Source organism: Salvelinus namaycush, chromosome 3 (assembly GCF_016432855.1).
Source record: "Salvelinus namaycush isolate Seneca chromosome 3, SaNama_1.0, whole genome shotgun sequence".
Lineage (NCBI taxonomy): Eukaryota > Metazoa > Chordata > Actinopteri > Salmoniformes > Salmonidae > Salvelinus > Salvelinus namaycush.
The window spans coordinates 96688322-96714904 of NC_052309.1; the positions used below are offsets into that span (position 1 = coordinate 96688322).

A 26583-nucleotide genomic window follows, 5' to 3' on the forward strand; every position below is an offset into this window, starting at 1 on the left:
TGGATTCCGTAGTGCCACCAGAGGGACAAGCTGGGACTGGCTGTACATGTAGATATGGATTCCATAGTGCCACCAGAGGGACTAGCTGGGACTGGCTGTACATGTAGATATGGATTCCGTAGTGCCACCAGAGGGACTAGCTGGGACTGGCTGTACATGTAGATATGGATTCCGTAGTGCCACCAGAGGGACAAGCTGGGACTGGCTGTACATGTAGATATGGATTCCATAGTGCCACCAGAGGGACTAGCTGGGACTGGCTGTACATGTAGATATGGATTCCGTAGTGCCACCAGAGGGACTAGCTGGGACTGGCTGTACATGTAGATATGGATTCCGTAGTGCCACCAGAGGGACTAGCTGGGACTGGCTGTACATGTAGATATGGATTCCGTAGTGCCACCAGAGGGACAAGCTGGGACTGGCTGTACATGTAGATATGGATTCCGTAGTGCCACCAGAGGGACTAGCTGGGACTGGCTGTACATGTAGATATGGATTCCGTAGTGCCACCAGAGGGACTAGCTGGGACTGGCTGTACATGTAGATATGGATTCCGTAGTGCCACCAGAGGGACTAGCTGGGACTGGCTGTACATGTAGATATGGATTCCGTAGTGCCACCAGAGGGACAAGCTGGGACTGGCTGTACATGTAGATATGGATTCCGTAGTGCCACCAGAGGGACTAGCTGGGACTGGCTGTACATGTACAGGAGATATGTGCATGCATGTGTTATCTTATCTGCAAGTCAACAGCAGATACTGTCAGCTTAAGGCCACATCTGATTCACTTTAGCCTTCTGCTGAAAAATGTGAAACAAATGACCATGCTATGCTCTCATTGCATTATGGGTAGTGCAGTGCTTCACGCTGCACACACAGTCAAGGCTGAAATGTACCCTTTGAATAAACCAAGGTTGCTATTTGACATTTGACTGGAACAGCAATGAAAAGAGGACCTGAATTATCTGCTGTCCCCTCAATTTAATGATAATCATATTCCTCGACTGTCAACGTGTTGTATTCAGTTTAAAAAAGGCCACCGTTAAAAAAAACGGACAGAAAAAAAGAAAGAAAAGTGTTCCTATCAGGCACAATGGAACGATGGAACCAAAGAAAAGTGTTCCTATCAGGCACAATGGAACGATGGAACCAATGAAAAGTGTTCCTATCAGGCACAATGGAACGATGGAACCAAAGAAAAGTGTTCCTATCAGGCACAATGGAACGATGGAACCAAAGAAAAGTGTTCCTATCAGGCACAATGGAACGATGGAACCAATGGAACTGTTCCAAAGCGCAAACTTTGCAGGCCAGGATCGCTAAATCAACCACAAGTATTTCCAACATTTAAAGTGCAGTATTTGTACCTGGTCTGCTCCAGGCGGTCGGCATAGTACTGTCTGACCTGTCTCTGAATGGCCCAGGAACCTCTTCCCAGCAAACAGCGAACATTCCTGCAACATTAGGTAACTTTCCAATGGAGTCCCAATTTGGTGTACAACTAACGTTAGCATGACCACATCTCATTACTGTTTGTTTTTGACATTTCTGGAATGGGTTTTTGTCCAGTGTTCATAGAGAAAACATTATAGCCATCTCATTGGGGAGCATCCCTGGGAACCCCAGTTCATAGTTCAGAGAACTTTTAGAGAAGTTGACATTTTAAACCTTCTCAGAATGTCCCTACTAACATTTTGGGAATGCCGAGGTACCGGTAAACATCAATTGTTTTCTAGTGTAACAGACGTCTCTATGTTTGCTTAGCGAGTACCGCTTCCTCCTGTTTCGGCTCATACCAAGGCTCTAACCCAGAATCTCTGCCTCGCAAACACACCTGACCGCCCTCCTGAAGTGTCTTACCCAGCTATTCGGTAGCAGGTGGGGATCTTTCAGGCTAAGGAGTGAATTTCACACATCCCCATGTGTTACACTGGATTCCTTCTTCCTGACATCATTAATACAGTGCCTAGGGTCATCTGACTCATGCCTCATGTCTCGTTTCCTACCTCTTCATTATGTGTGTGTGTGTTTCCTACCTCTTAACTGCTGCCAGCTGAGACCAATCAGAACACACTATATGAACTGCATCAGCTGACACAGAAAGATGATGATGGTGATGATGATGATGATGATGGTGATGATGATGATGGTGGGGATGATGATGTTGATGATGGTGGTGGTGATGATGGTGATGTGATGATGGTGATGATGATGATGATGGTGATGATGGTGGTGATGATGATGTTGATGATGGTGGTGGTGATGGTGGTGATGTTGATGATGGTGGTGATGGTGATAATGATGATGATGGTGGTGATGGTGGTGATGATGGTGATGGTAATGATGATGATGATGGTGGTGATGATGGTGATGGTGATGATTATGATGTTGGTGGTGGTGATGATGATGATGATGGTGATGATGGTGGTGGTGATGATGCTGATGATTATGATGTTGGTGGTGATGGTGATGATGATGATGATGATGGTGGTGATGATGGTGATGGTGGTGGTGGTGTTGGTGATGATGGTGGTGATGGTGGTGGTGGTGTTGGTGATGATGATGTTGATGGTGATGATGATGATGGTGATGTTGATGATGATGGTGGTGATGATGATGGTGATGATGATGATGGTGGTGGTGATGATGATGGTGGTGGTGGTGATGATGATGATGGTGGTGGTGAAGATTGTGAGGATGATGGTGATGATGGTGATGATGATGATGTTGGTGATGATGATGATGGTGCTGGATGCTTGTAACATGCCAGAGGGTTACATATCTTGTGGTCTCATACCTGGTCCATGACTAGCTACCAACCAGAAACAGAGAGTTTTACAGTGTTAATACATCATCACAGAGGTTATGGCAGCAGAAGAGGGACAGACCTTTTAGTTACAGCGTAATTGACATCAGTCGTGTTCACTAGGCACCAAACGGAAGAAAACGGACTGAAACAGGGAGAGAATTTCTGGGCTTAAGAAAACTCTCCTTTTCACCAACTTCCTTTCAGTTACGCTGAGTCACATTGATACAGTGATCAGGATGGGGGCTCTGTTCCATTTTGATTTTGTCCATTCAGGAGATGGATGGAAATTCTATCCATTCATTGAATGTGTTCATATACTTACTGAATTACGTTTTGAATTTAATAAATTGAAAAGTTAATTTCCAGAATATATTAAATGAACATTTCCAGTGAATTTAGCCACCTTGATAGTGCTCCTAGGTTAAAGAGACTGTAGAGGACGTCCCACTAGAGTACTGCGGACGCCCTGGACCAGAGACCACACACCGTGGGGGAAAGAGCAGCCCTTTGACTGAATAGAAGTGTAATTAACATTAATTAGCGCCGTGGGCTAGTCTCGTTAGCAGGTAGCATGTGTGCCGGTGTCGGGCTGCAATCTGTCTCGTTGGGTCTCAATTCAAAGGCTGATGGTTAATGAAGGCCCTCCTGCAACGTCCCCACCACTCAGCTCAGCTGTGATGGGGCTGGTAGCACTCTGGTGTTTAGTCACCATTTCATCTCCTCCATTTGTATTGGGTGGATGGATACCATGGATACCATTATTCAGCAGATTGTTAGAGGTGCTAAAATCCCAAATGTGCTAAAGGAAATCCAAAGGGACTTAATATTATAAATAAACAATATATTATCAAATATGTTATTGTTGTGGTGGGCTGGCCACCACATCCAAATTGCTTACTTTAGACAAAGAAACTGTGTCATCTCAATCAAATCTGCATATTGAAGGAAAGAAATCTGACTAGTTTATCTTATTTTGATATTTGAAATACGGTGTAGTACACATAAGTAAGTAAGTATGCTAAACAATCCTAGCATACATCAATGCTTAGTGTACCAGTCATCCTTCTCATGAACTCAATTGAATAATCTGTGGAATTCCCCAAGTGTGACTTGTTGTTAAAACCGAGATGGTTAGTAAAGAATACTGTATGTCCATCCAAAAAAGAAAGATATAAAAGAAAGGGTGGAGTTAGGGAAAGAAATGTTGGAGCAGATGGGTTGAGTGTGTTAGAGTTAGAGGGAGAGAGTGGAAAAGAGAGTGAGTGAGAGAGAGAGAGAGAAACAGAGAGTTAGAGAGAGAGTTAGATAGAGAGAGAGAGATGGTGTTGCACTATAGAATAAAGACAGCCAGAGAAAAGTAAAGACTAGAGGATGGAGAGGTAGAATAAAGACTAGAGGATGGAGAGGTAGAATAAAGACTAGAGGATGGAGAGGTAGAATGAGGACTAGAGGATGGAGAGGTAGAATGAGGACTAGAGGATGGAGAGGTAGAATGAGGACTAGAGGATGGAGAGGTAGAATGAGGACTACAGGATGGAGAGGTAGAATGAGGACTACAGGATGGAGAGGTAGAATGAGGACTAGAGGATGGAGAGGTAGAATGAGGACTAGAGGATGGAGAGGTAGAATGAGGACTAGAGGATGGAGAGGTCGAATGAGGACTAGAGGATGGAGAGGTCGAATGAGGACTAGAGGATGGAGAGGTAGAATGAGGACTAGAGGATGGAGAGGTAGAATGAGGACTAGAGGATGGAGAGGTAGAATGAGGACTAGAGGATGGAGAGGTAGAATGAGGACTAGAGGATGGAGATGTAGAATGAGGACTAGAGGATGGAGAGGTAGAATGAGGACTAGAGGATGGAGAGGTAGAATGAGGACTAGAGGATGGAGAGGTTAGAATGAGGACGAGAGGATGGAGAGGTAGAATGAGGACTAGAGAATGGAGAGGTAGAATAAAGACTAGAGGATGGAGAGGTAGAATGAGGACTAGAGGATGACCCACTAGCGTAGCGGGGGATGGTAGTATGTGTTGCGGTTGATGCCATCGTTTATTCCTCCATATTCATTTCTGGAAGTAAATATTTTTGGGTAATCCTAATCTGAATGTTGTGACAGATTAAGAGGGAGTGGGAGGAGAGATTGGGATCACTTGACCAGCGCATGAGAGATGGAAAAAGGGAGAGAGCGAGTGAGGAGGGAGGGAGAATACACCGGAAGAGGTATAGTAGCAGGGGATAGGATAGAGATAGAGAGGGAGGGAGGGAGGGAGGGAGGGAGGGAGGGAGGGAGGGAGGGAGGGAGGGAGGGAGGGAGGGAGGGAGGGAGGGAGGGAGGGAGGGCATAACATTTAATCCTGTTTACATCCAAATAAACGTTTTTTTTATCCCTCTATCTATACATTGTATTAGTCAATATAACAATATACTGTACACTACTTTGCTAAATAAATATTATGTACATTTCAATGTAGAACCAAGTTTTGCTGTTCTTGGTTTGCGTCTTACTGATTGCGTGTTTTCAGCGTTTGAAGGGATTACAACAAATGTGCTTTGTTGAAAGGGGGAGGTACAAGCTGCAGCACAAGCTGCATAAGAGCATGACCAACATACAGACAGAGAGATATACTGAACCAAAATATAAACGCAACATGCAACAATTTCAACGATTTTATTGATTTAGAGTTCATCTAAGGAAATCAGTCAATTGAAATAAATGCATTAGGCCATAATCTATGGATTTCACATGATTGGGCAGGGGCACAGCCACTAGGGAGCCAGGCCCAGCCAATCAAAATAATTTTCCCCCCACAAAAGGGATTTATTACAGACAGAAATACGCCTCAGTTTCATCGGCTGTCTGGGTGGCTGGTCTCAGATGATCTCAAAGGCAAAGAAGCCGGATGTGGAGGTCCTGGGCTGGCGTGGTTACATGTGGTCTGCGGTTATGAGACCGGTTGGACGTACTGACAAATTCTCTAAAACGACGTTGGAGGTTTCTTATGGTGGAGGAATGAACATTAAATTCTCTGGCAACAGCTCTGGTGGACATTCGTGCAATCAGCATGCACCTGTGTAATGATAATGCTGTTTAATCAGCTTCTTGATATGCCACACCTGTCAGGTGGATGGATTATCTTGGCAAAGGAGAAATGTTCACAAACAGCGATTTAAACAAATTCGTGCACAAAATTTGAAAGAAATAAGCTGTTTGCGCATCTGGAGAATATTTCTGGGATCTTTTATTTCAGCTCATGAAACATAGAGACCAACACTTTACATGTTGCGTTTATATATTTTTTGTCAGTGCAGATAGACAGACAAACAGACAGACAGACAGCGAGAGAGAGAGAGAGACAGCGAGAGAGAGAGAGAGAGAGAGAGAGAGAGAGAGAGAGAGAGAGAGAGAGAGAGAGAGAGAGAGAGAGAGAGAGAGAGAGAGAAAGAGACGAGGGAAAGACAGAGAATATTAGAAGAGGGATAACTCAATAATTAATCTCCCCCAAAAATCTATTAATATTTAATCAATCTAAGAGTTGGACTTGCTTGTGTGTGGTGTGTATTTGTGTTCATTCAAATCAAATTGTATTTGTCACATGCGCCGAATACAACAGGTCTACCTTACAGTGAAATGCTTATTGTGTGTCTGTGTGTGTGTTCAGTGTGTGTCTGTGTGTGTGTTCAGTGTTTGTCTGTGTGTGTGTTCAGTGTGTGTGTGTTCATACTTGTGGGAGAAAAATAATGGAAGAGGAGAATAGAGTGAGGCAAGAATCATCTTCAGGAATCTCTAAATCACTTGATTTGAATAAAGGATTAGTCTTTCTATTTAGACATTCTATTTGATTTAGTCCGGACTGATTCACAATGAATCAACTCTTTGGAACCCAATGACTCCTAGCAGTGATTCCGTCTGCTTTTCTCGACCTCACTGAGTAACTGGATCCTCCATGGAAACCAGACAGCCTGTGAGCTCCTGTGTGACGCTGTATACACACACACACACATGCACATGCAGCCACACACTAAAACACACACAAACACACACCGATACACACACACACACACCTACACGCACCTATATATATACACACACACACACACACTCGCACAAACACACTTATACACACACACCTACAGTATATACACACAAACACACACACCTATACACACACACCTATATACACACACACACACACACACACACAAACAAAACATCTCTAATTCTGTCTCTGTCCCTCTCTGTCTCTCTCTCTACCCCTCTCTCATTCTGTATATCTTTCTACCCCTCTGTCATTCTGTCTCTCTAATTCTGTTTCTGTCCCTCTCTGTCTCTCTCTCTACCCCTCTCTCTGTCTCTCTCTCTACCCCTCTGTTATTCTCTCTCTCTACCCCTCTCTCTGTCTCTCTCTCTACCCTTCTCTCTGTCTCTCTCTCTACCTCTTTCATTCTCTCTCTCTACCCCTCTCTCTGTCTCTCTCTCTACCCCTCTGTTATTCTCTCTCTCTACCCCTCTCTCTGTCTCTCTCTCTACCCTTCTCTCTGTCTCTCTCTCTACCTCTTTCATTCTCTCTCTCTACCCCTCTCTCTGTCTCTCTCTCTACCTCTCTCATTCTCTCTCTCTACCCCTCTCTCTGTCTCTCTCTCTACCCCTCTGTTATTCTCTCTCTCTACCCCTCTCTCTGTCTCTCTCTCTACCCTTCTCTCTGTCTCTCTCTCTACCTCTCTCATTCTCTCTCTCTACCCCTCTCTCTGTCTCTCTCTCTACCCCTCTCATTCTCTCTCTCTACCCCTCTCTCTGTCTCTCTCTCTACCCCTCTCGGTCTCTCTCTCTACCCCTCTCTCGGTTTCTCTCTACCCCTCTCGGTCTCTCTCTCTACACCTCTCTCATTCTCTCTCTCTACCCCTCTCTCATTCTCTCTCTCTACCCCTCTCTCATTCTCTCTCTCTACCCTTCTCTCTGTCTCTCTCTCTACCCCTCTCGGTCTCTCTCTCTACCCCTCTCTCAGTTTCTCTCTACCCCTCTCGGTCTCTCTCTCTACCCCTCTCGGTCTCTCTCTCTACCCCTCTCGGTCTCTCTCTCTACCCCTCTCTCATTCTCTCTCTAACTTTGTCCCTGTCCCTTTCTCACTCTCTCTTTCTTTGCCATGCTAGCTATAGGTGAAATTAGCCATTGCTTATATACTGTGATTGTGTGTGTGTGTGTGTGTGTGTGTGTGTGTGTGTGTGTGTGTGTGTGTGTGTGTGTGTGTGTGTGTGTGTGTGTGTGTGTGTGTGTGTGTGTGTGTGTGTGTGTGTGTGTGTGTGTGTGTGTGCGTTCACGCTCCAATAATAATGATCATGGTGGTTTTGTTATCAAGGTCCAAGGTTCTGTATGGCAGGCTACGTCTTCACCGTGGTTACACGGCTCCACATTTGATTAGATACCACAGCTCTGTGTGGCTGTGTGCTGGTTCCAGTGTGTGTATGACAGAGTGGACAGTGTCAGAAGGGCTAAGAGCTTATCAGTGATGGTCCGCACAGCAGAGTTCTAGAATACTAGACCGTTGGCTTTCATGCTTTTTGAATTCTCAGCGTGGCTGAAGCCATTTCTGCAGCCGACACCACAGTGAAATGAATAGGAGCTACGTACACAGAGATGCTTTGGTTGAGAATTTGGGGGTGGGGGTGCATGGTCGGGCTGTGCGTTCCCTGCAGATGGTGATCGCAGAGCAAGATCAAAAATTCTGCATTGTTGGTTAAGGGCTTGTAAGTAAGCATTTCACTGCGCATGTGACAAATGAAATGTGATTTGATTTGATTTGATGTAACAACGGGACGCCGGACGATCACGACTCGGCTGCTTTGGACTCTGAACTGAACTGCGCTTTAGTGTCCAAAGTGTGTGTGTGTGACTGTGTGTGTGTGACAGAGTGGTCAGTGCCAGGGCAGCAGCAGGTATAGGCTACAGTGAAGGACTGAAGACTGGGGGAATGTGCCATAGCTGGTACCCACCCACCTAGGGACCAGGCAAACAACAGATGCTCCCACACAGGGGGAGTTGCTGATTCAGAGATGACCTTAACATATGTGTGTGTGTGTGTGTGTGTGTGTGTGTGTGTGTGTGTGTGTGTGTGTGTGTGTGTGTGTGTGTGTGTGTGTGTGTGTGTGTGTGTGTGTGTGTGTGTCGGCATGTGTCGGCGTGTGTCGGCGTGTGTCTGATTGTGTGTGTGCAAGCTTGGGAGAGACAGGCTTTTGGATCATTAAACCCCTATAAGACTGTGGAAAGAAAATCTATGTGAAATGTTTGCTTGATCTCTTAACCATGTGTACACATGGCTAGGGCCATGTTAATGCAGTCTGTGTGGATTGCCAAAACACAGTACTGAATTCAGGGGGGGGGGGTAGCCCAACCGGGACTCGGATCTACAACCTTCTGGTTGTGAAGCAGTCATGCTATCCACAGTATCAGTGATGTTCATGTTTTACCACGGCTGGGGTTGTTATAAGAAATACTTGTGTGCGGGCGGGGCGGGGCAGGGCTTACGACCTCCCAGGCCCTTCAAAAAATGGTCATGTAGTCATCTCTAGCGTCAAACTGAAATTCATGACTGAACTGAAAAGGGAATTGAGCCCAACCCTGGTAAACATGTAGATGACCCTGACCTTGTCGACATTACGAACACGTTGGTTTACAAAAAGGTGTCCTTTCGACACATCAATGGAAATTTGACTTGGCTGTTGCATTGGTCCACATTCTCTCTGCTTATTAACACTACATGACACTAACAGACGCCTTCAACCAAGGAGACTTACAGTACAGCGAGTGCATTCATTTGAAGTATACTATGTGATTCGGGGCGGCAGGTAGCCTAGTGGTTAAAGGCAGGTAGCCTAGTGGTTAGAGCGTTGGGTCAGTAACCATAAGGTTTTTAGATCAAATCCCTGAGCTGACAAGGTAAAAATCTGTCGTTCTGCCCCTGAACAAGGCAATTAACCTACTGTTCCTCGGCTGTCACTGTAAATACGAATTTGTTCTTAACTGACTTGCCGAGTTAAATAAAGTTTTTTTTATTTGTATTATATGGGAATTGAACCCACGACCTTGCTGTTGTTAGCACAATGCTCCTTCTTCCAACTGAGCCCCACCGGAGCACCACAGGGTTCAATTCTAACACTATTCAATTCTTACTAGGTTTCAGTTTCTCGTTTTTCTTTTATAAAATTGTAAAGCGACATTGGGTCCTTGAAAAGCGCTACATAAATACCATGTGTAATTATTATTATTACTACTAACTTTGTCCCTCTCTCTCCCTCTGCTCTTCACCAGAATCCTAGAAAAGCGTCAGCCCAATGGCGAGACCATCGAGCTTTCGGCCGAGGGCCGCCCAGAGCTTGTGGAGGAGAAGGAGATGCCCGTGGTGGACTGCACCTGCTTCGGCCTTCCCCGTCGCTACATCATCGCCATCCTCTCAGGCCTGGGCTTCTGCATCTCCTTCGGCATCCGCTGCAACCTGGGCGTGGCCATCGTCAGCATGGTCAACGACCACACCGTCTGGAAGGGCAACAAGGAGGTCCTGGTGGTGAGGCACACTGTTCTGGCACTTACACTCACACTTCTATTTTCTTCCTACACTCTTAGAAAAAAGGTGCTATCTAGAACCTAAAAGGGTTCTTTGGCTGTCCCCATAGGAGAACCCTTTAAAGAATCCTTTTCGGTTCCAGGTAGAACACTTTTGGTTCCAGGTAAAAACCCATTTGGAAAATGATTATTTTTGGTTCCAGGTAGAACACTTTTGGGAAAAGGTTCTACCTGAAACCGAAACAGTCCTGCATGGAACCAAAAAGGGTTATCCTATATAGGACAGCTGAATAACCCTTGTGGAACCTTTTTTCTAAGATTGTGGCTCTGACTTTGCTGATGGCTGCTTTATTGAGGAAAACATTTACTTACTATGACTGTCTGCTTTATTGAGGAAAACATTTACTTACTAAGACTGTCTGCTTTATTGAGGAAAACATTTACTTACTATGACTGTCTGCTTTATTGAGGCAAACATTTACTTACTATGACTGTCTGCTTTATTGAGGAAAACATTTACTTACTATGACTGTCTGCTTTATTGAGGAAAACATTTACTTACTATGACTGTCTGCTTTATTGAGGAAAACATTTACTTACTATGACTGTCTGCTTTATTGAGGCAAACATTTACTTACTATGACTGTCTGCTTTATTGAGGAAAACATTTACTTACGATGACTGTCTGCTTTACTGAGGAAAACATTTACTTACTATGACTGTCTGCTTTATTGAGGCAAACATTTACTTACGATGACTGTCTGCTTTACTGAGGAAAACATTTACTTACTATGACTGTCTGCTTTACTGAGGAAAACATTTACTTACTATGACTGTCTGCTTTATTCAGGAAAACATTTACTTACTATGACTGTCTGCTTTATTCAGGAAAACATTTACTTACTAAGACTGTCTGCTTTATTGAGGAAAACATTTACTTACTAAGACTGTCTGCTTTATTGAGGAAAACATTTACTTACTAAGACTGTCTGCTTTATTGAGGAAAACATTTACTTACTAAGACTGTTTGTGCTAACGACTCAAATGTAAATGTCTGAAAAAGGGAGGCTCTTTGAAGTGACCAATGGTTCTATGTGGCACTCTTTCTACTCAAAGAACCATTTTCTTGAAGAGGGTTCTTCCCTACTTTCTTCGCTGTCTGAATGGTAGCAAATAACCTTGCTAGCTAGTGTTGTGGGAAGAGGAGGGTTGGGGTCAGGTCAGGTTAGGGGAGGACTGGCTACAGGCCACAACAAAGGTTGTAACTTTGGGCTTGGAGGCTCACAGTGTGTGTAACCTAACGTAGCAGGTGTAAAATAAATACCTGAGCGGGGTCCACACATCCATTTTTCAGGGGAATAGCAAGCTAGGTTGAAGATACTGAATCAATGAAAACCGCTTCCGGTTGTTTCCGACCTCGCTGAGGTTGGAGTGTGTCCAAGCTTTATTTTTGTGCAGAGGAAGAAAAATACTGTCAATGGACAATGTACTTTGACTTGAAAATACTTCTTTATAATCACAATCAGCACCTTTTGAAGTGTAGCTTTTATCAAGGTGCTTGGGAAGCTAACACAAGTCTTCAGGTCTCAGGCAAGGTTTCTCATCACTCAAGCATTATTTAACGAACCCACTCCGCTACACATCCATAGTCATGGGTTGTGTTCATTAGGACACGCAACGAAACGACGCTTCAAAATGTTCTGCAACTGAAAATCTAAATGAGCGTTTCTTAATGTACATATCCAGGTAGTCCCTTGCGCCCAGATGGTTTTATAATGTTTGGTGCCTTATGAACACAACCATGGTGTCTCCTCCTGTTTCTCTGCCCCCAGGCAGCACAGTTCAGCTGGGATCCAGAGACCGTGGGGATGATCCACGGGTCCTTCTTCTGGGGATACATCGTCACACAGATTCCCGGAGGTTTTATATGTCAAAAATATAAAGCTAACAAGTAAGTACATTTTAGGATACATCGTCACACAGATTCCTGGAGGTTTCATGTGTCAAAAATATAAAGCTAACAAATAAGTACATTTTAGGATACATCGTCACACAGATTCCTGGAGGTTTCATGTGTCAAAAATATAAAGCTAACAAGTAAGTACGTTTTAGCTTGGGGATCATTATTCCTGTATTGATTGACTGATTTCCTTTTTGTATGTCAATACCTTTCCTCAAAGTAGTCGGAGGGCAACTTTATTACTACTAGGCTTCATTTGACTAAAGTATACATTATATTTGACTAGAGTATACATTATATTTGACTAAAGTATACATTATATTTGACTAAAGTAAACATTATATTTTACTAGAGTATACATTATATTTGACTAAAGTATACATTATATTTGACTAAAGTAAACATTATATTTTACTAGAGTATACATTATATTTGACTAAAGTATACATTATATTTTACTAAAGTATACATTACATTTGACTAAAGTATACATTATATTTGACTAAAGTAAACATTATATTTTACTAGAGTATACATTATATTTGACTAAAGTATACCATATATTTGACTAAAGTAAACATTATATTTTACTAAAGTATACATTATATTTGACTAGAGTATACATTATATTTTACTAAAATATACATCATATTTCCCACTTTCTCCTTCGTCCCCAAACAACGTCTAATAACAGTAGTGTTATGATAACATGAAGGGGTCCGATATGACTTATTCATAAGTAGTAGCCTCATAATAACAGGAATCTATCTCCTGTTTCTGTAGCGTGAAGCAGCTTGATGAACAAGTACATCTATCTCCTGTTTCTGTAGCGTGAAGCAGCTTGATGAACAAGTACATCTATCTCCTGTTTCTGTAGCGTGAAGCAGCTTGATGAACAAGTACATCTATCTCCTGTTTCTGTAGCGTGAAGCAGCTTGATGAACAAGTACATCTATCTCCTTAATGCAGAGGGCCAAGTAGACGGGTACCATTCATACAGCCTTTGGTATGACTTGGCCGGGGATTGAACCCCCTACTTTCCAATCTCAGGGTGGACAGTCCTACCACAAGGCCACTCAGTTGGCTTGACACATTTATAAGCGGTACAAAAACTAAGAGAACAGTATACATTGGCTACTAAACTATGGCTGTGGATGTTGCCTCAATCAAAAAGTTCTGTATTCATTTTATTACTAATGAAGTATAGACGGAGCCCTTATATTCAAGGATTTCCATCAGACATTTTGAACTGCTACAAAGCTTGGGACAGTCTCATCAATAACACCAAAGACGTTTCTCTTAGGGTTGGGGTCAATTACATGTTTATATCAGTCAATTTAGGAAATGAAATGAAAACCAGCTCATGAATTGAAATCTTTATAGAATTTAAATATTTCATCTTCATAGAAAATATTTGCCAATAATTACTTTCTGAATTAAACTAAATAGAAAATTAAACTGACCCCTAATGAACCCTGGTCTCTATCGCTCTCAGTGGTTGAAATGAATGCTGGTCTCTATCGCTCTCAGTGGTTGAAATGAAGGCTGGTCTCTATCGCTCTCAGTGGTTGAAATGAAAGCTGGTCTCTATCGCTCTCAGTGGTTGAAATGAATGCTGGTCTCTATCGCTCTCAGTGGTTGAAATGAACCCTGGTCTCTATCGCTCTCAGTGGTTGAAATGAATGCTGGTCTCTATCGCTCTCAGTGGTTGAAATGAATGCTGGTCTCTATCGCTCTCAGTGGTTGAAATGAATGCTGGTCTCTATCGCTCTCAGTGGTTGAAATGAAGGCTGGTTGTGTTTGTCTCTGACTGTTTCTGTCTTGGTGTGTTTCAGAGTGTTTGTCTCTGACTGTTTCTGTCTTGGTGTGTTTCAGAGTGTTTGGCTTCGCCATAGTGGCCACATCCACTCTCAACATGCTGATTCCATCTGCTGCTCGTACACACTACAGCTGTGTCATACTAGTCAGGATATGCCAAGGCCTCGTCGAGGTACTTAGAGTGCATCTGTCTCTCTCTGTGTGTGTGTGTGTGTGTGTGTGTGTGTGTGTGTGTGTGTGTGTGTGTGTGTGTGTGTGTGTGTGTGTGTGTGTGTGTGTGTGTGTGTGTGTGTGCGTGCTTGCGTGCGTGCGTGCGTGCGTGCGTGCGTGCGTGCGTGCGTGCGTGCGTGCGTGCGTGCGTGCGTGCGTGCGTGCGTGCTTGCGTCCGTGTGTTGAATATTATGTTTGGATATTTACTGTGTGCATCACTTCATTACTTCCCTATAGGGCGTATCTTACCCAGCATGCCATGGGATCTGGGCCAAATGGGCCCCGCCTCTAGAGAGAAGTCGACTGGCCACAACAGCATTCTGTGGTAAGATACTAAAACAAATGGATTTAAACTTCCTCTCACGCTCTCCCTCCCTTTTTCTCTCTCTTAAACCACACAATGAATGAATGAATTTCCCCCCCGGGGATAATAAAGACTACTCTACACATTACTGGATCAAACCACTAGTGATGTTACTTGATGTTCTTGTCAAGAGGGTAGCTAAGATGTGCTTATAAACAACCTCAACATTATAGTAAAGTTCCTATTGGTAACATCCCAAATAAATCTATTGCAGCACATTGTCTTCCTACATACTGTATGCATGCATTCCACAGGAGGTTCCTGGCACCTTAATTGGGGAGGACGGGTTCGTGGTAATGGCTGGAGTGGAATGGGTGGAATGGGATCAAATACATGCCATTCCATTCGCTCCGTTCCAGACATTATTATGAGTCGTCCTCCCCTCAACAGCCTCCATTGATGCATTCTCAGCTGCAGGAAGTGTGTGTAGCCTTTTACACTCCAGGGTCCAGGTCTGAGAGATCAAAATGGCAGATTTGGTCACTGATAAGAGCTTAAATTTGAGGCGCTTTCAAATGATGCTTTTACCTAAACCAGATGGAGATTTGTAGTGGACCGTTGTTGGATCGTAATGGACCGTTGTTGGATCGTAATGGACCGTTGTTGGATCGTAATGGACCGTTGTTGGATTGTAGTGGACCGTTGTTGGATTGTAGTGAACCGTTGTTGGATTGTAGTGGACCGTTGTTGGATCGTAATGGACCGTTGTTGGATTGTAGTGGACCGTTGTTGGATTGTAATGGACCATTGTTGGATTGTAATGGATCGTTGTTGGATTGTAGTGGACCGTTGTTGGATTGTAGTGGACCGTTGTTGGATTGTAGTGGACCGTTGTTGGATTGTAATGGACCATTGTTGGATTGTAATGGATCGTTGTTGGATTGTAGTGGACCGTTGTTGGATTGTAATGGACCGTTGTTGGATTGTAATGGACCGTTGTTGGATTGTAATGGACCGTTGTTGGATTGTAATGGACCATTGTTGGATTGTAGTGGACCGTTGTTGGATTGTAATGGACCGTTGTTGGATTGTAGTGGACCGTTGTTGGATTGTAATGGACCGTTGTTGGATTGTAGTGGACCGTTGTTGGATTGTAATGGACCGTTGTTGGATCGTAATGGACCGTTGTTGGATTGTAGTGGACCGTTGTTGGATTGTAATGGACCGTTGTTGGATTGTAATGGACCATTGTTGGATTGTAATGGACCATTGTTGGATTGTAATGGACCGTTGTTGGATTGTAGTGGACCGTTGTTGGATTGTAATGGACCGTTGTTGGATTGTAATGGACCGTTGTTGGATTGTAATGGACAGTTGTTGGATTGTAATGGACCATTGTTGGATTGTAATGGACCGTTGTTGGATTGTAATGGATCGTTGTTGGATTGTAATGGACCGTTGTTGGATTGTAATGGACCGTTGTTGGATTGTAATGGACCGTTGTTGGATTGTAATGGACCGTTGTTGGATTGTAATGGACCATTGTTGGATTGTAATGGACCATTGTTGGATTGTAATGGATCGTTGTTGGATTGTAATGGACCGTTGTTGGATCGTAATGGACCGTTGTTGGATTGTAATGGACCGATGTTGGATTGTAATGGACCGTTGTTGGATTGTAATGGACCGATGTTGGATTGTAATGGACCGTTGTTGGATTGTAATGGACCGTTGTTGGATTGTAGTGGACCGTTGTTGGATTGTAGTGGACCGTTGTTGGATTGTAATGGACCGTTGTTGGATCGTAATGGACCGTTGTTGGATTGTAGTGGACCGTTGTTGGATTGTAGTGGACCGTTGTTGGATTGCATAAACATCAACAGTAATTGTGTGATGGTGGGGATGCAGGGCTTTGTTCCAAATAAAATGTTTCACCTAATGTTTCACCTAATGTTTCACCTAGCCCAAATGTTGCATGAATATTCTTATTATGCCACTGAATGTATCCAGCATATTTCCAGATTCTATTCTTGACAAATGCTGTGAAAAGTCCTGTAAATGTAAATATCAACAGTAATGTAATTGCTTGGACTGGGTCTTCTGAATTTTTGTATCCTCACCTTTGTTCTGATAAAAGTTTTCCCTGTCAACTGCTACCATGGTTATGCTTTTAAATGTTTTCTGTTAGAAACATTTCACTTTGTCCCTGTCCACATACAGTATGTAACGGGTTATAAGTGTAATGCTGTGAATCAGTGGAGGCTGTTGAGGGGAGGACGGCTCATATAGAATGGCATCAATCACCTGGAAACCATGGAAACCATATGTTTGATGTATTTGATACCATTCCACTTATTCCACTCCAGCCATTACCACGAGCCCGTCCTCCCCAGTTAAGGTGCCACCAACCTCCTGTGCTGTGAATTACTTTTCATAGGCATTGACAATGAACAGGACGGGTCAATGTGTAAACATTAGTGAAGCCACCTTATCAGTTTGGAGGCAGCGTCATCTTTTATAGCAAAGAGATCATTAACTGTTCTTACTGTAAGTTAACTGTTTCCCCCCTCAGTTAGGTAGCTAGGTAAGTTAGTTAGTTAGTTGGTTAGTTGACTAGGTTAGTTAGTTAGTTAGTTGGTTAGTTGACTAGGTTAGTTAGTTAGTAATTTAGTTAGTTAGTTGGTTCGTTGACTAGGTAAGTTAGTTAGTTAGTTAGTTAGTTAGTTAGTTAGTTAGTTAGTTAGTTAGTTAGTTGACTAGGTAAGTGAGTTAGTTGGCTAGGTAAGTTAGTTAGTTAGTTAGTTAGTTAGTTAGCTAGTTAGTTGACTAGGTAAGTTAGTTAGTTAGTTGGTTAGTTAGTTGACTAGGTAAGTTAGTTAGTTAGTTGACTAGGTAAGTAAGTTAGTTAGTTAGTTAGTTAGTTAGTTAGTTAGTTAGTTAGTTAGTTAGTTAGTTAGTTGACTAGGTAAGTTAGTTAGTTAGTTAGTTAGTTAGTTAGTTAGCTAGTTGGCTAGGTAAGTTAGTTAGTTAGTTAGTTAGTTAGTTAGTTAGTTAGTTAATTGGCTAGGTAAGTTAGTTAGTTAGTTAGTTAGCTAGTTAGCTAGTTAGTTGACTAGGTAAGTTAGTTAGTTAGTTAGTTGACTAGGTAAGTTAGTTAGTTAGTTAGTTGACTAGGTAAGTTAGTTAGTTAGTTAGTTAGATGGCTAGGTAAGTTAGTTAGTTAGTTCATTGGCTAGGTAAGTTAGTTAGTTAGTTAGTTAGTTAGTTAGTTAGTTAGTTAGTTAGTTAGTTAGTTAGTTAGTTAGCTGGTTGGCTAGGTAAGTTAGTTAGCTTGCTAGCTAATCTCGAAACCCAGAACCAAATATTGCGTGAGCTAGCTAGCTAGCTATTGCTACTGACTTTGATTGTGGGTGCTGAGGTGTTCAGATCTGGCCTGACGGAGGCTTTACACAACAACAATAGAAACATCAATGTACCATATTTCTGTGTCTTGCTCTTTCTTTGTGTCACAGGTTCCTATGCGGGAGCTGTGGTGGCCATGCCTCTTGCTGGGGTGTTGGTTCAGTATGTAGGGTGGCCTTCAGTCTTCTACGTCTATGGTGAGTAAAACCAACCTGGCAGTACTGAGTTTAACTGTCTCATCACCATACAGGTCCCCTAAGATAAAACCCCAGCAAGCTTACAGTGGGTGGCCCCTGCTCAGCTGCCTACTGCCCATGACCCAGTGTTGGTAGCCCAGACTATTGAAAGTGGTATGCTGACTACTCAGTTAGCCAGTGCTAGCCTCCTTTGGGGAGCTAGCGGTATAGCACCAGTTCATAGGAGGAGAGAGGTAGAGACATGGGTCCAATAAGAGCTTGCTGGGTATTTTTTCTGTGACAATGACATCCAAACTGACACAACTTATGTTATTGCAAACATGTCATCACTGTACTGTACTGTAGAGACCACCTCCCTACCTTTCTCCCTACTCCACCCTTCTAATTTCCTACCCTTCTCATTTCCTACCCTTCTCTCCCCTCTTTACCTCTCTTCCGCTCTCCCTGCTCTCTCTCTCCATTTTACCTCTCTCCTCCTCTCTCGCCCCTCTTTAACTCTCTACCTCTCTTCTCATTTCTCTCCCCCTTTACCTCTCTCCTCCTTTCTCTCTCCTCTTTACCTCTCTACCTCTCTCCTCCTCTCTCTCCCCCTTTACCTCTCTACCTCTCTCCTCCTCTCTCTCCCCTCTTTACCTCTCTACCACTCCCCTCCTCTCTCCCCCTTTACCCCCCTACTTCTATCCTCCTCTCTCTCCTTTCTCTCTCCTCTTTACCTCTACAACTTTCCTCCTCTCTCTCTCCTCTCTCTCCTCTTTATCTTTCTCCTCATCTCTCTCTCCTCTTTACCCCTCTACCTCTCTCCTACTCCCTCTCCTCTTTACATCTCTTCTTCTTTCCTCCTCTCTCTCCTCTTTATCTCTCTACCTCTGTCATCCTCTCTCTCCCCCTTTACCTCTCTCCTCCTCTCTCTCCCTCTCCCTCCCTCTCCCAGGCAGTTTTGGGATAGCATGGTATCTGTTCTGGATCCTGGTGTCGTATGAAAGCCCGGCAGCCCACCCCACTATCACCCCTGAGGAGAGGAAGTACATCGAGGAGGCCATCGGAGAGTCAACAGGTTTTGCCAATCCTCTACAGGTAAGCACAAAGACGCATGAAACACACCATTTTATTTCAAATAATTTCAAACACACACACACTCCACCGCTTTTCTTTTTGCTTGTGACTTGTGCACACACACACACACACACACACACACACACACACACACACACACACACACACACACACACACACACACACACACACACACACACACACACACGCACACACACACACACACACACCACATCCTTCTATAATGTCACTTTTTTGCTGTGTGAGGACTGGTGAGGACTGGTGAGGACTGGTGAGGACTGTGAGCACAACCATCTCTCATTCCTCGTTGTTGCAGAAATTCAAAACCCCGTGGAGAGCATTCTTCACGTCCATGCCGGTGTACGCCATTATCGTAGCCAACTTCTGCAGGAGCTGGACTTTCTACCTGCTTCTCATCAGCCAGCCGGCCTACTTCGAGGAAGTGTTTGGCTTTGAGATCAGCAAGGTGAGACAGAGTTTTAATTATGAATTAACCCCTATCCCCTATTACCTAGCCCCTATTACCTAGCCCCTAGCCCCTATCCCCTAGCCCCTATCCCCTAGCCTAGCCCTTATCCCCTAGCCCCTATCCCCTAGCCCCTAGCCTAGCCCTTATCCCTTAGCCTCTATCACCTATCCCGTGGCCTCTAGCCCTAGCCCAGAGAAAAACAACTGGTGGTCTGCGGGTTAAATTTGGCCCACCATAGTTTCACATTTTTTGTTTTTGGGAAGAAAAAAGTAATGGGCATGGGAAACATATGTTTACATTGACAATGCAAGTGAAAAAGATAATAAACGAAAGTGAAATAAACAATAAAAAATTAACATATACAGTGTTATATTGATGTGCAAAAAGTACAAAAAGGAAAATAAATAAACATAAATATGGGTTGTGGTGTTTGTTCTTCACTGGTTGACCTTTACTTGTGGCAAAATGTCACAAATCTTGCTGCTGTGATGCACACTGTGGTATTTCACCCAGTAGATATGGGAGTTTAGAAACATTGGGTTTGTTTTGGAATTCTTTGTGGGTCATTGTGATCTCAGGGAAATATGTGTCTCTAATATGGTCATACATTTGGCAGGAGGTTAGGAAGTGCATCTCAGTTTCCACCTCATTTTGTGGGCAGTGTGCACATAGCCTGTTTTCTCTTGAGAGCCAGGTCTGACTACGGGAGCCTTTCTCAATAGCAAGGCTATGCTCACTGAGTCTGTACATAGTCACAGTGGTCAGGTATTCTGCCACTGTGTACTCTCTGTTTAGGGACAAATAGCATTCCAGTTTGCTCTGTTTTTTGGTAAATTCTTTCCAATGTGTCAAGTAATTATCTTTTTGTTTTCTCATGATTTGGTTTGGTCTAATTGTGTTGCTGTCCTGGGGATCTGTGGGGTCTGTTTATGTTTGTGATGGCTTTGTTATAGAAGGTTGGGGAATCGCTTCGTTTTAGGTGGAATTTAACAACTATTTTCTGGATTTTGATAATTAGGGGGTATCGTCCTAATTCTGTTCTCCATGCATTGTTTGATGTTTTAAGTTGTACACAGAGGATGTTTTTGCAGAATTCTGCACGCAAAGTCTTAATTTGGTGTTTGTCCCATTTTGTGAATTCTCTCTCTCTCTGTCAGGTGGGGATGGTGTCGGCCTTGCCACATCTGGTGATGACCATCATTGTGCCCATCGGGGGACAGCTGGCCGACTACCTTAGAACACACAAAATCATGACCACCACCAACGTCAGGAAGCTCATGAACTGTGGAGGTGAGAGGCCACTCCATGGTCAACTTTACCCTATATAGACACAGATCTGGGGTCAGTTTTGCTTTTCCCTCACTAATGGTTCAAGTTAGGATTGGGGAAGGGGAAGTTGATCCTAGATCTGTACTTAAGGGAAACTTAGATTCGAAAACAAACCCAATTTGTATAAATTCCCATATCTACTGGGTGAAATACCACAGTGTGCCATCACAGCAGCAAGATGTGTCACCTGTTGCCACAAGAAAAGGGCAACCAGTGAAGAACAAGTGCAATGTTTAGAACAAGTGTAATGAGAGTTTAATTTTTACTGTTATTTTTTATTGTTTATTTCACTTTGGTTTATTATCTACTTCACTTTCTTTGGCAATGTTAACATATGTTTCCCATGCCAATAAAGCCCTTGAATTGAATTGAATTAAAAAGTAGGGGGAAAAGTGGGTGGAGAGAGAGAGGAGGGAGGATGGGTAGAGTGGAGTGAGAGGGAGGGCAAATAGAGAGGTGTTAGCTGAGCAGGGGGAGGGAGAGACTGAGGCATAGAGGGGTGGGTCGTGTTGCAGGATAACTTTTATGCAATACACTTAATTTCAAACTTGTAGTGTAATTTCAGATTCAACCTTTCAAAAAATGTCCATGAATTCTAATCCACATAATAATTCACATTTCCTGTTGCTGCTGGATTAGTTTCATGCTGTAGCCAACTGGCTCAAATGAAGATCCTGTAGTTATAAGGGATGGCACAGAGAGAGGGAAAGAGGAGAGGGAAGAGAATAAAATACATCATTATCCCCAGAGAGAGAGAGAGAGAGAGAGAGAGAGAGAGAGAGAGAGAGAGAGAGAGAGAGAACACGCACGCAATAGTAGGCCCAAACAGTTGATGACGACAATGTGTGATTGTGTGTGTGTAGCAGCACGTGAGTGTAAAATAAAGTGTGTGACTGTGGCGGCAGCTTGTTCATGAGGGCATCATGTGTGTAAAAGCAGTATTAAGGTGCCTGAGAGAGCATGGTGTATGATGGTCGCAGCACACAGACATGTTCTGCTGCTGTGAGCTAGTGGTAGTGGTGCGCTAGCCTGGATCAAACTGCTGATTCTACAGCTGGGACTGCGCTAACACAAGCATGCTGTGTACGCATCACTGGCCCCTCTGCTAATGAGAGCAGTCTCACAGAACAGAACAGGAGACAGGTAACTCTCAGTGCCAGAACTACGTTAGCTCAACGTTAGCTCAACGTCCTAACACAACCTATGTGTGTCAGAGAGGGGAAGAACAAAACCATCGAACCAATAAAAAGAAATGCAGAACGTTCTCTAATTGTTATATAAAACAGAAGGAATGCAGAACGTTCTCTAATTGTTATATAAAACAGAAGGAATGCAGAACGTTCTCTAATTGTTATATAAAACAGAAGGAATGCAGAACGTTCTCTAATTGTTATATAAAAACAGAAGGAATGCAGAACATTCTCTAATTGTTATTTTAAAACAGAAGGAATGCAGAACGTTCTCTAATTGTTATATAAAACAGAAGGAATGCAGAACGTTCTCTAATTGTTATATAAAACAGAAGGAATGCAGAACGTTCTCTAATTGTTATATAAAACAGAAGGAATACAGAACGTTCTCTAATTGTTATATAAAACAGAAGGAATGCAGAACGTTCTCTAATTGTTATTTTAAAACAGAAGGAATGCAGAACGTTCTCTAATTGTTATATAAAACAGAAGGAATGCAGAACGTTCTCTAATTGTTATTTTAAAACAGAAGGAATGCAGAACGTTCTCTAATTGTTATATAAAAACAGAAGGAATGCAGAACGTTCTCTAATTGTTATATAAAACAGAAGGAATGCAGAACGTTCTCTAATTGTTATATAAAAACAGAAGGAATGCAGAATGTTCTCTAATTGTTATACAAAAACAGAAGGAATGCAGAACGTTCTCTAATTGTTATATAAAAACAGAAGGAATGCAGAACGTTCTCTAATTGTTATATAAAAACAGAAGGAATGCAGAACGTTCTCTAATTGTTATACAAAAACAGAAGGAATGCAGAACGTTCTCTAATTGTTATATAAAACAGAAGGAATGCAGAACGTTCTCTAATTGTTATATAAAACAGAAGGAATGCAGAACGTTCTCTAATTGTTATATAAAACAGAAGGAATGCAGAACGTTCTCTAATTGTTATATAAAAACAGAAGGAATGCAGAACGTTCTCTAATTGTTATATAAAAACAGAAGGAATGCAGAAGGTTCTCTAATTGTTATATAAAAACAGAAGGAATGCAGAAGGTTCTCTAATTGTTTTATAAAAACAGAAGGAATGCAGAAGGTTCTCTAATTGTTATATAAAACAGAAGGAATGCTGAACGTTCTCTAATTGTTATATAAAAACAGAAGGAATGCAGAACGTTCTCTAATTGTTATATAAAAACAGAAGGAATGCAGAACGTTCTCTAATTGTTATATAAAAACAGAAGGAATGCAGAACGTTCTCTAATTGTTATATAAAAACAGAAGGAATGCAGAACGTTCTCTAATTGTTATACAAAAACAGAAGGAATGCAGAACGTTCTCTAATTGTTATATAAAAACAGAAGGAATGCAGAACGTTCTCTAATTGTTATATAAAAACAGAAGGAATGCAGAACGTTCTCTAATTGTTATACAAAAACAGAAGGAATGCAGAACGTTCTCTAATTGTTATATAAAACAGAAGGAATGCAGAACGTTCTCTAATTGTTGTATAAAACAGAAGGAATGCAGAACGTTCTCTAATTGTTATATAAAACAGAAGGAATGCAGAACGTTCTCTAATTGTTATATAAAAACAGAAGGAATGCAGAACGTTCTCTAATGGTTATATGAAACAGAAGGAATGCAGAACGTTCTCTAATTGTTATATAAAACAGAAGGAATGCAGAACGTTCTCTAATTGTTATATAAAACAGAAGGAATGCAGAACGTTCTCTAATTGTTATATAAAAACAGAAGGAATGCAGAACGTTCTCTAATTGTTATTTTAAAACAGAAGGGATATAATTTGTGCCAAATGGTAGATGCTTTAATCCAGAATGACTTTACAGTTCAGTGAGGGTAAACATTATAGTATCTGTATATACCCGATTCCTGTGGGAATTGAACCCATGACCTTGGCATTGCTAGCGCTCTGCTCTCACCAACTGAGCCACACAGGATCATCATCATCACATCACTGGCACAGAGCATGGGCATGACAGAAGCGGCAAATTAAAATTATCCAGTCAACAAACACGACTTGGACAAGACATTAATGATAAAGTTGCAATATGTACATTTTTGGGCCAAAAATTCTAAAAGTTGTCCCAACTCTGTAAATATATGTCTCTGCCCACAACCTATGTTAGTCACAGAGTGCAAAACTAAATGGTGATTAACACCCCCACCCACCCCTAATACCAGGACTAACATTAGAGTCAAAGGTTAGGGTCCTTTCCATATTGTGATCTTTCGTGTTTGTTGTCAGTGGTGATTTTAGTGTGTTTAGTTGTGGTTCCTGTTTTGTCACCAGGGTTTGGAATGGAGGCCACCTTCTTGCTGGTGGTGGGATACTCTCACACCAAGGTCATGGCCATCTCCTTTTTAGTCATCGCTGTGGGCTTCAGTGGATTTGCCATCTCAGGTAAGAACATGAAAGAGTTTCTCTCCCACAAACAAACAGACTTTAGGACTGTCACTACATTTCTACAGAGCTGTGAGAAACCAGATTTAAATCCATATTCAGTTGTTGTGTGATGAGCGTTCTGACACAGAAATGGTGGCCGTGCATCACCCAAGTGGGTGCTACACATTGGTGGTGGATGAGGTGAGTTTCCTCCTTACTATGTAAAACGCTTTGAGGACCTCAGTTGGTAGAAAAGCACTATATAAATCCAATCAATGAATTATTAATGATCTACTTGTTTTGAACTGTCAAGGATGTTCTGTTGATGACATATGTACGTGGTTAGCTATTCAACACATATCCAGGCATTGTCAGATCATGTGTCTGAAGTGTAGTCAGCCTGGAACGTGTCCACTGTCTGTGCATGAGCATTGGTAGAATCCTCAGTGACAAATGCTTTGTGATGCAAGCGTATGGGTGTCATTTCCCGCCTCTGTGCTAATCTGATTGGTCAATTCACTTTGGAGAAAGACAACAACCAATCAGTTAGGGTATTCTTCAGTTAACTTGTACGTCTGAGAGACAATGCTCAGTTGTACCACTCGCTGGATAAATGGAAGTGAAATGTCCCACTCGTAATTCAATACAGGTATCAAATTGTCAGTTAGGTTTACTGAGTAACAACAGTCAGGATGATAATACCAAACTGTCTGTTAGGTTTACTGAGTAACAACAGTCAGGAAGATAAGACCAAACTGTCTGTTAGGTTTACTGAGTAACAACAGTCAGGAAGATAAGACCAAACTGTCTGTTAGGTTTACTGAGTAACAACAGTCAGGAAGATAAGACCAAACTGTCTGTTAGGTTTACTGAGTAACAACAGTCATGAAGATAAGACCAAACTGTCTGTTAGGTTTACTGAGTAACAACAGTCATGAAGATAAGACCAAACTGTCTGTTAGGTTTACTGAGTAACAACAGTCATGAAGATAAGACCAAACTGTCTGTTAGGTTTACTGAGTAACAACAGTCATGAAGATAAGACCAAACTGTCTGTTAGGTTTACTGAGTAACAACAGTCAGGAAGATAAGACCAAACTGTCTGTTAGGTTTACTGAGTAACAACAGTCAGGAAGATAAGACCAAACTGTCTGTTAGGTTTACTGAGTAACAACAGTCAGGAAGATAAGACCAAACTGTCTGTTAGGTTTACTGAGTAACAACAGTCATGAAGATAAGACCAAACTGTCTGTTAGGTTTACTGAGTAACAACAGTCATGAAGATAAGACCAAACTGTCTGTTAGGTTTACTGAGTAACAACAGTCAGGAAGATAATACCAAACTGTCTGTTAGGTTTACTGAGTAACAACAGTCAGGAAGATAAGACCAAACTGTCTGTTAGGTTTACTGAGTAACAACAGTCATGAAGATAAGACCAAACTGTCTGTTAGGTTTACTGAGTAACAACAGTCAGGAAGATAATACCAAACTGTCTGTTAGGTTTACTGAGTAACAACAGTCAGGAAGATAAGACCAAACTGTCTGTTAGGTTTACTGAGTAACAACAGTCAGGAAGATAAGACCAAACTGTCTGTTAGGTTTACTGAGTAACAACAGTCAGGAAGATAATACTAAACTGTCTGTTAGGTTTACTGAGAAACAACAGTCATGAAGATAAGACCAAACTGTCTGTTAGGTTTACTGAGTAACAACAGTCAGGAAGATAATACCAAACTGTCTGTTAGGTTTACTGAGTAACAACAGTCAGGAAGATAAGACCAAACTGTCTGTTAGGTTTACTGAGTAACAACAGTCAGGAAGATAATACCAAACTGTCTGTTAGGTTTACTGA

General features: G+C 42.3%; 1 protein-coding gene across 1 annotated transcript in view; it reads left to right on the forward strand.

The window, feature by feature from the left end:
- Positions 1-26583, forward strand: part of slc17a7a (solute carrier family 17 member 7a) — a 49245-nt gene that overhangs the window by 18850 nt on the left and 3812 nt on the right. The window contains exons 2-10 of the mRNA XM_038988734.1: positions 10116-10368; positions 12200-12318; positions 14203-14317; positions 14593-14680; positions 18172-18258; positions 19190-19332; positions 19649-19798; positions 20959-21091; positions 24638-24748. Coding sequence (XP_038844662.1) covers positions 10116-10368; positions 12200-12318; positions 14203-14317; positions 14593-14680; positions 18172-18258; positions 19190-19332; positions 19649-19798; positions 20959-21091; positions 24638-24748 — 1199 coding nt within the window. The remainder of the gene's footprint in view (positions 1-10115; positions 10369-12199; positions 12319-14202; positions 14318-14592; positions 14681-18171; positions 18259-19189; positions 19333-19648; positions 19799-20958; positions 21092-24637; positions 24749-26583) is intronic.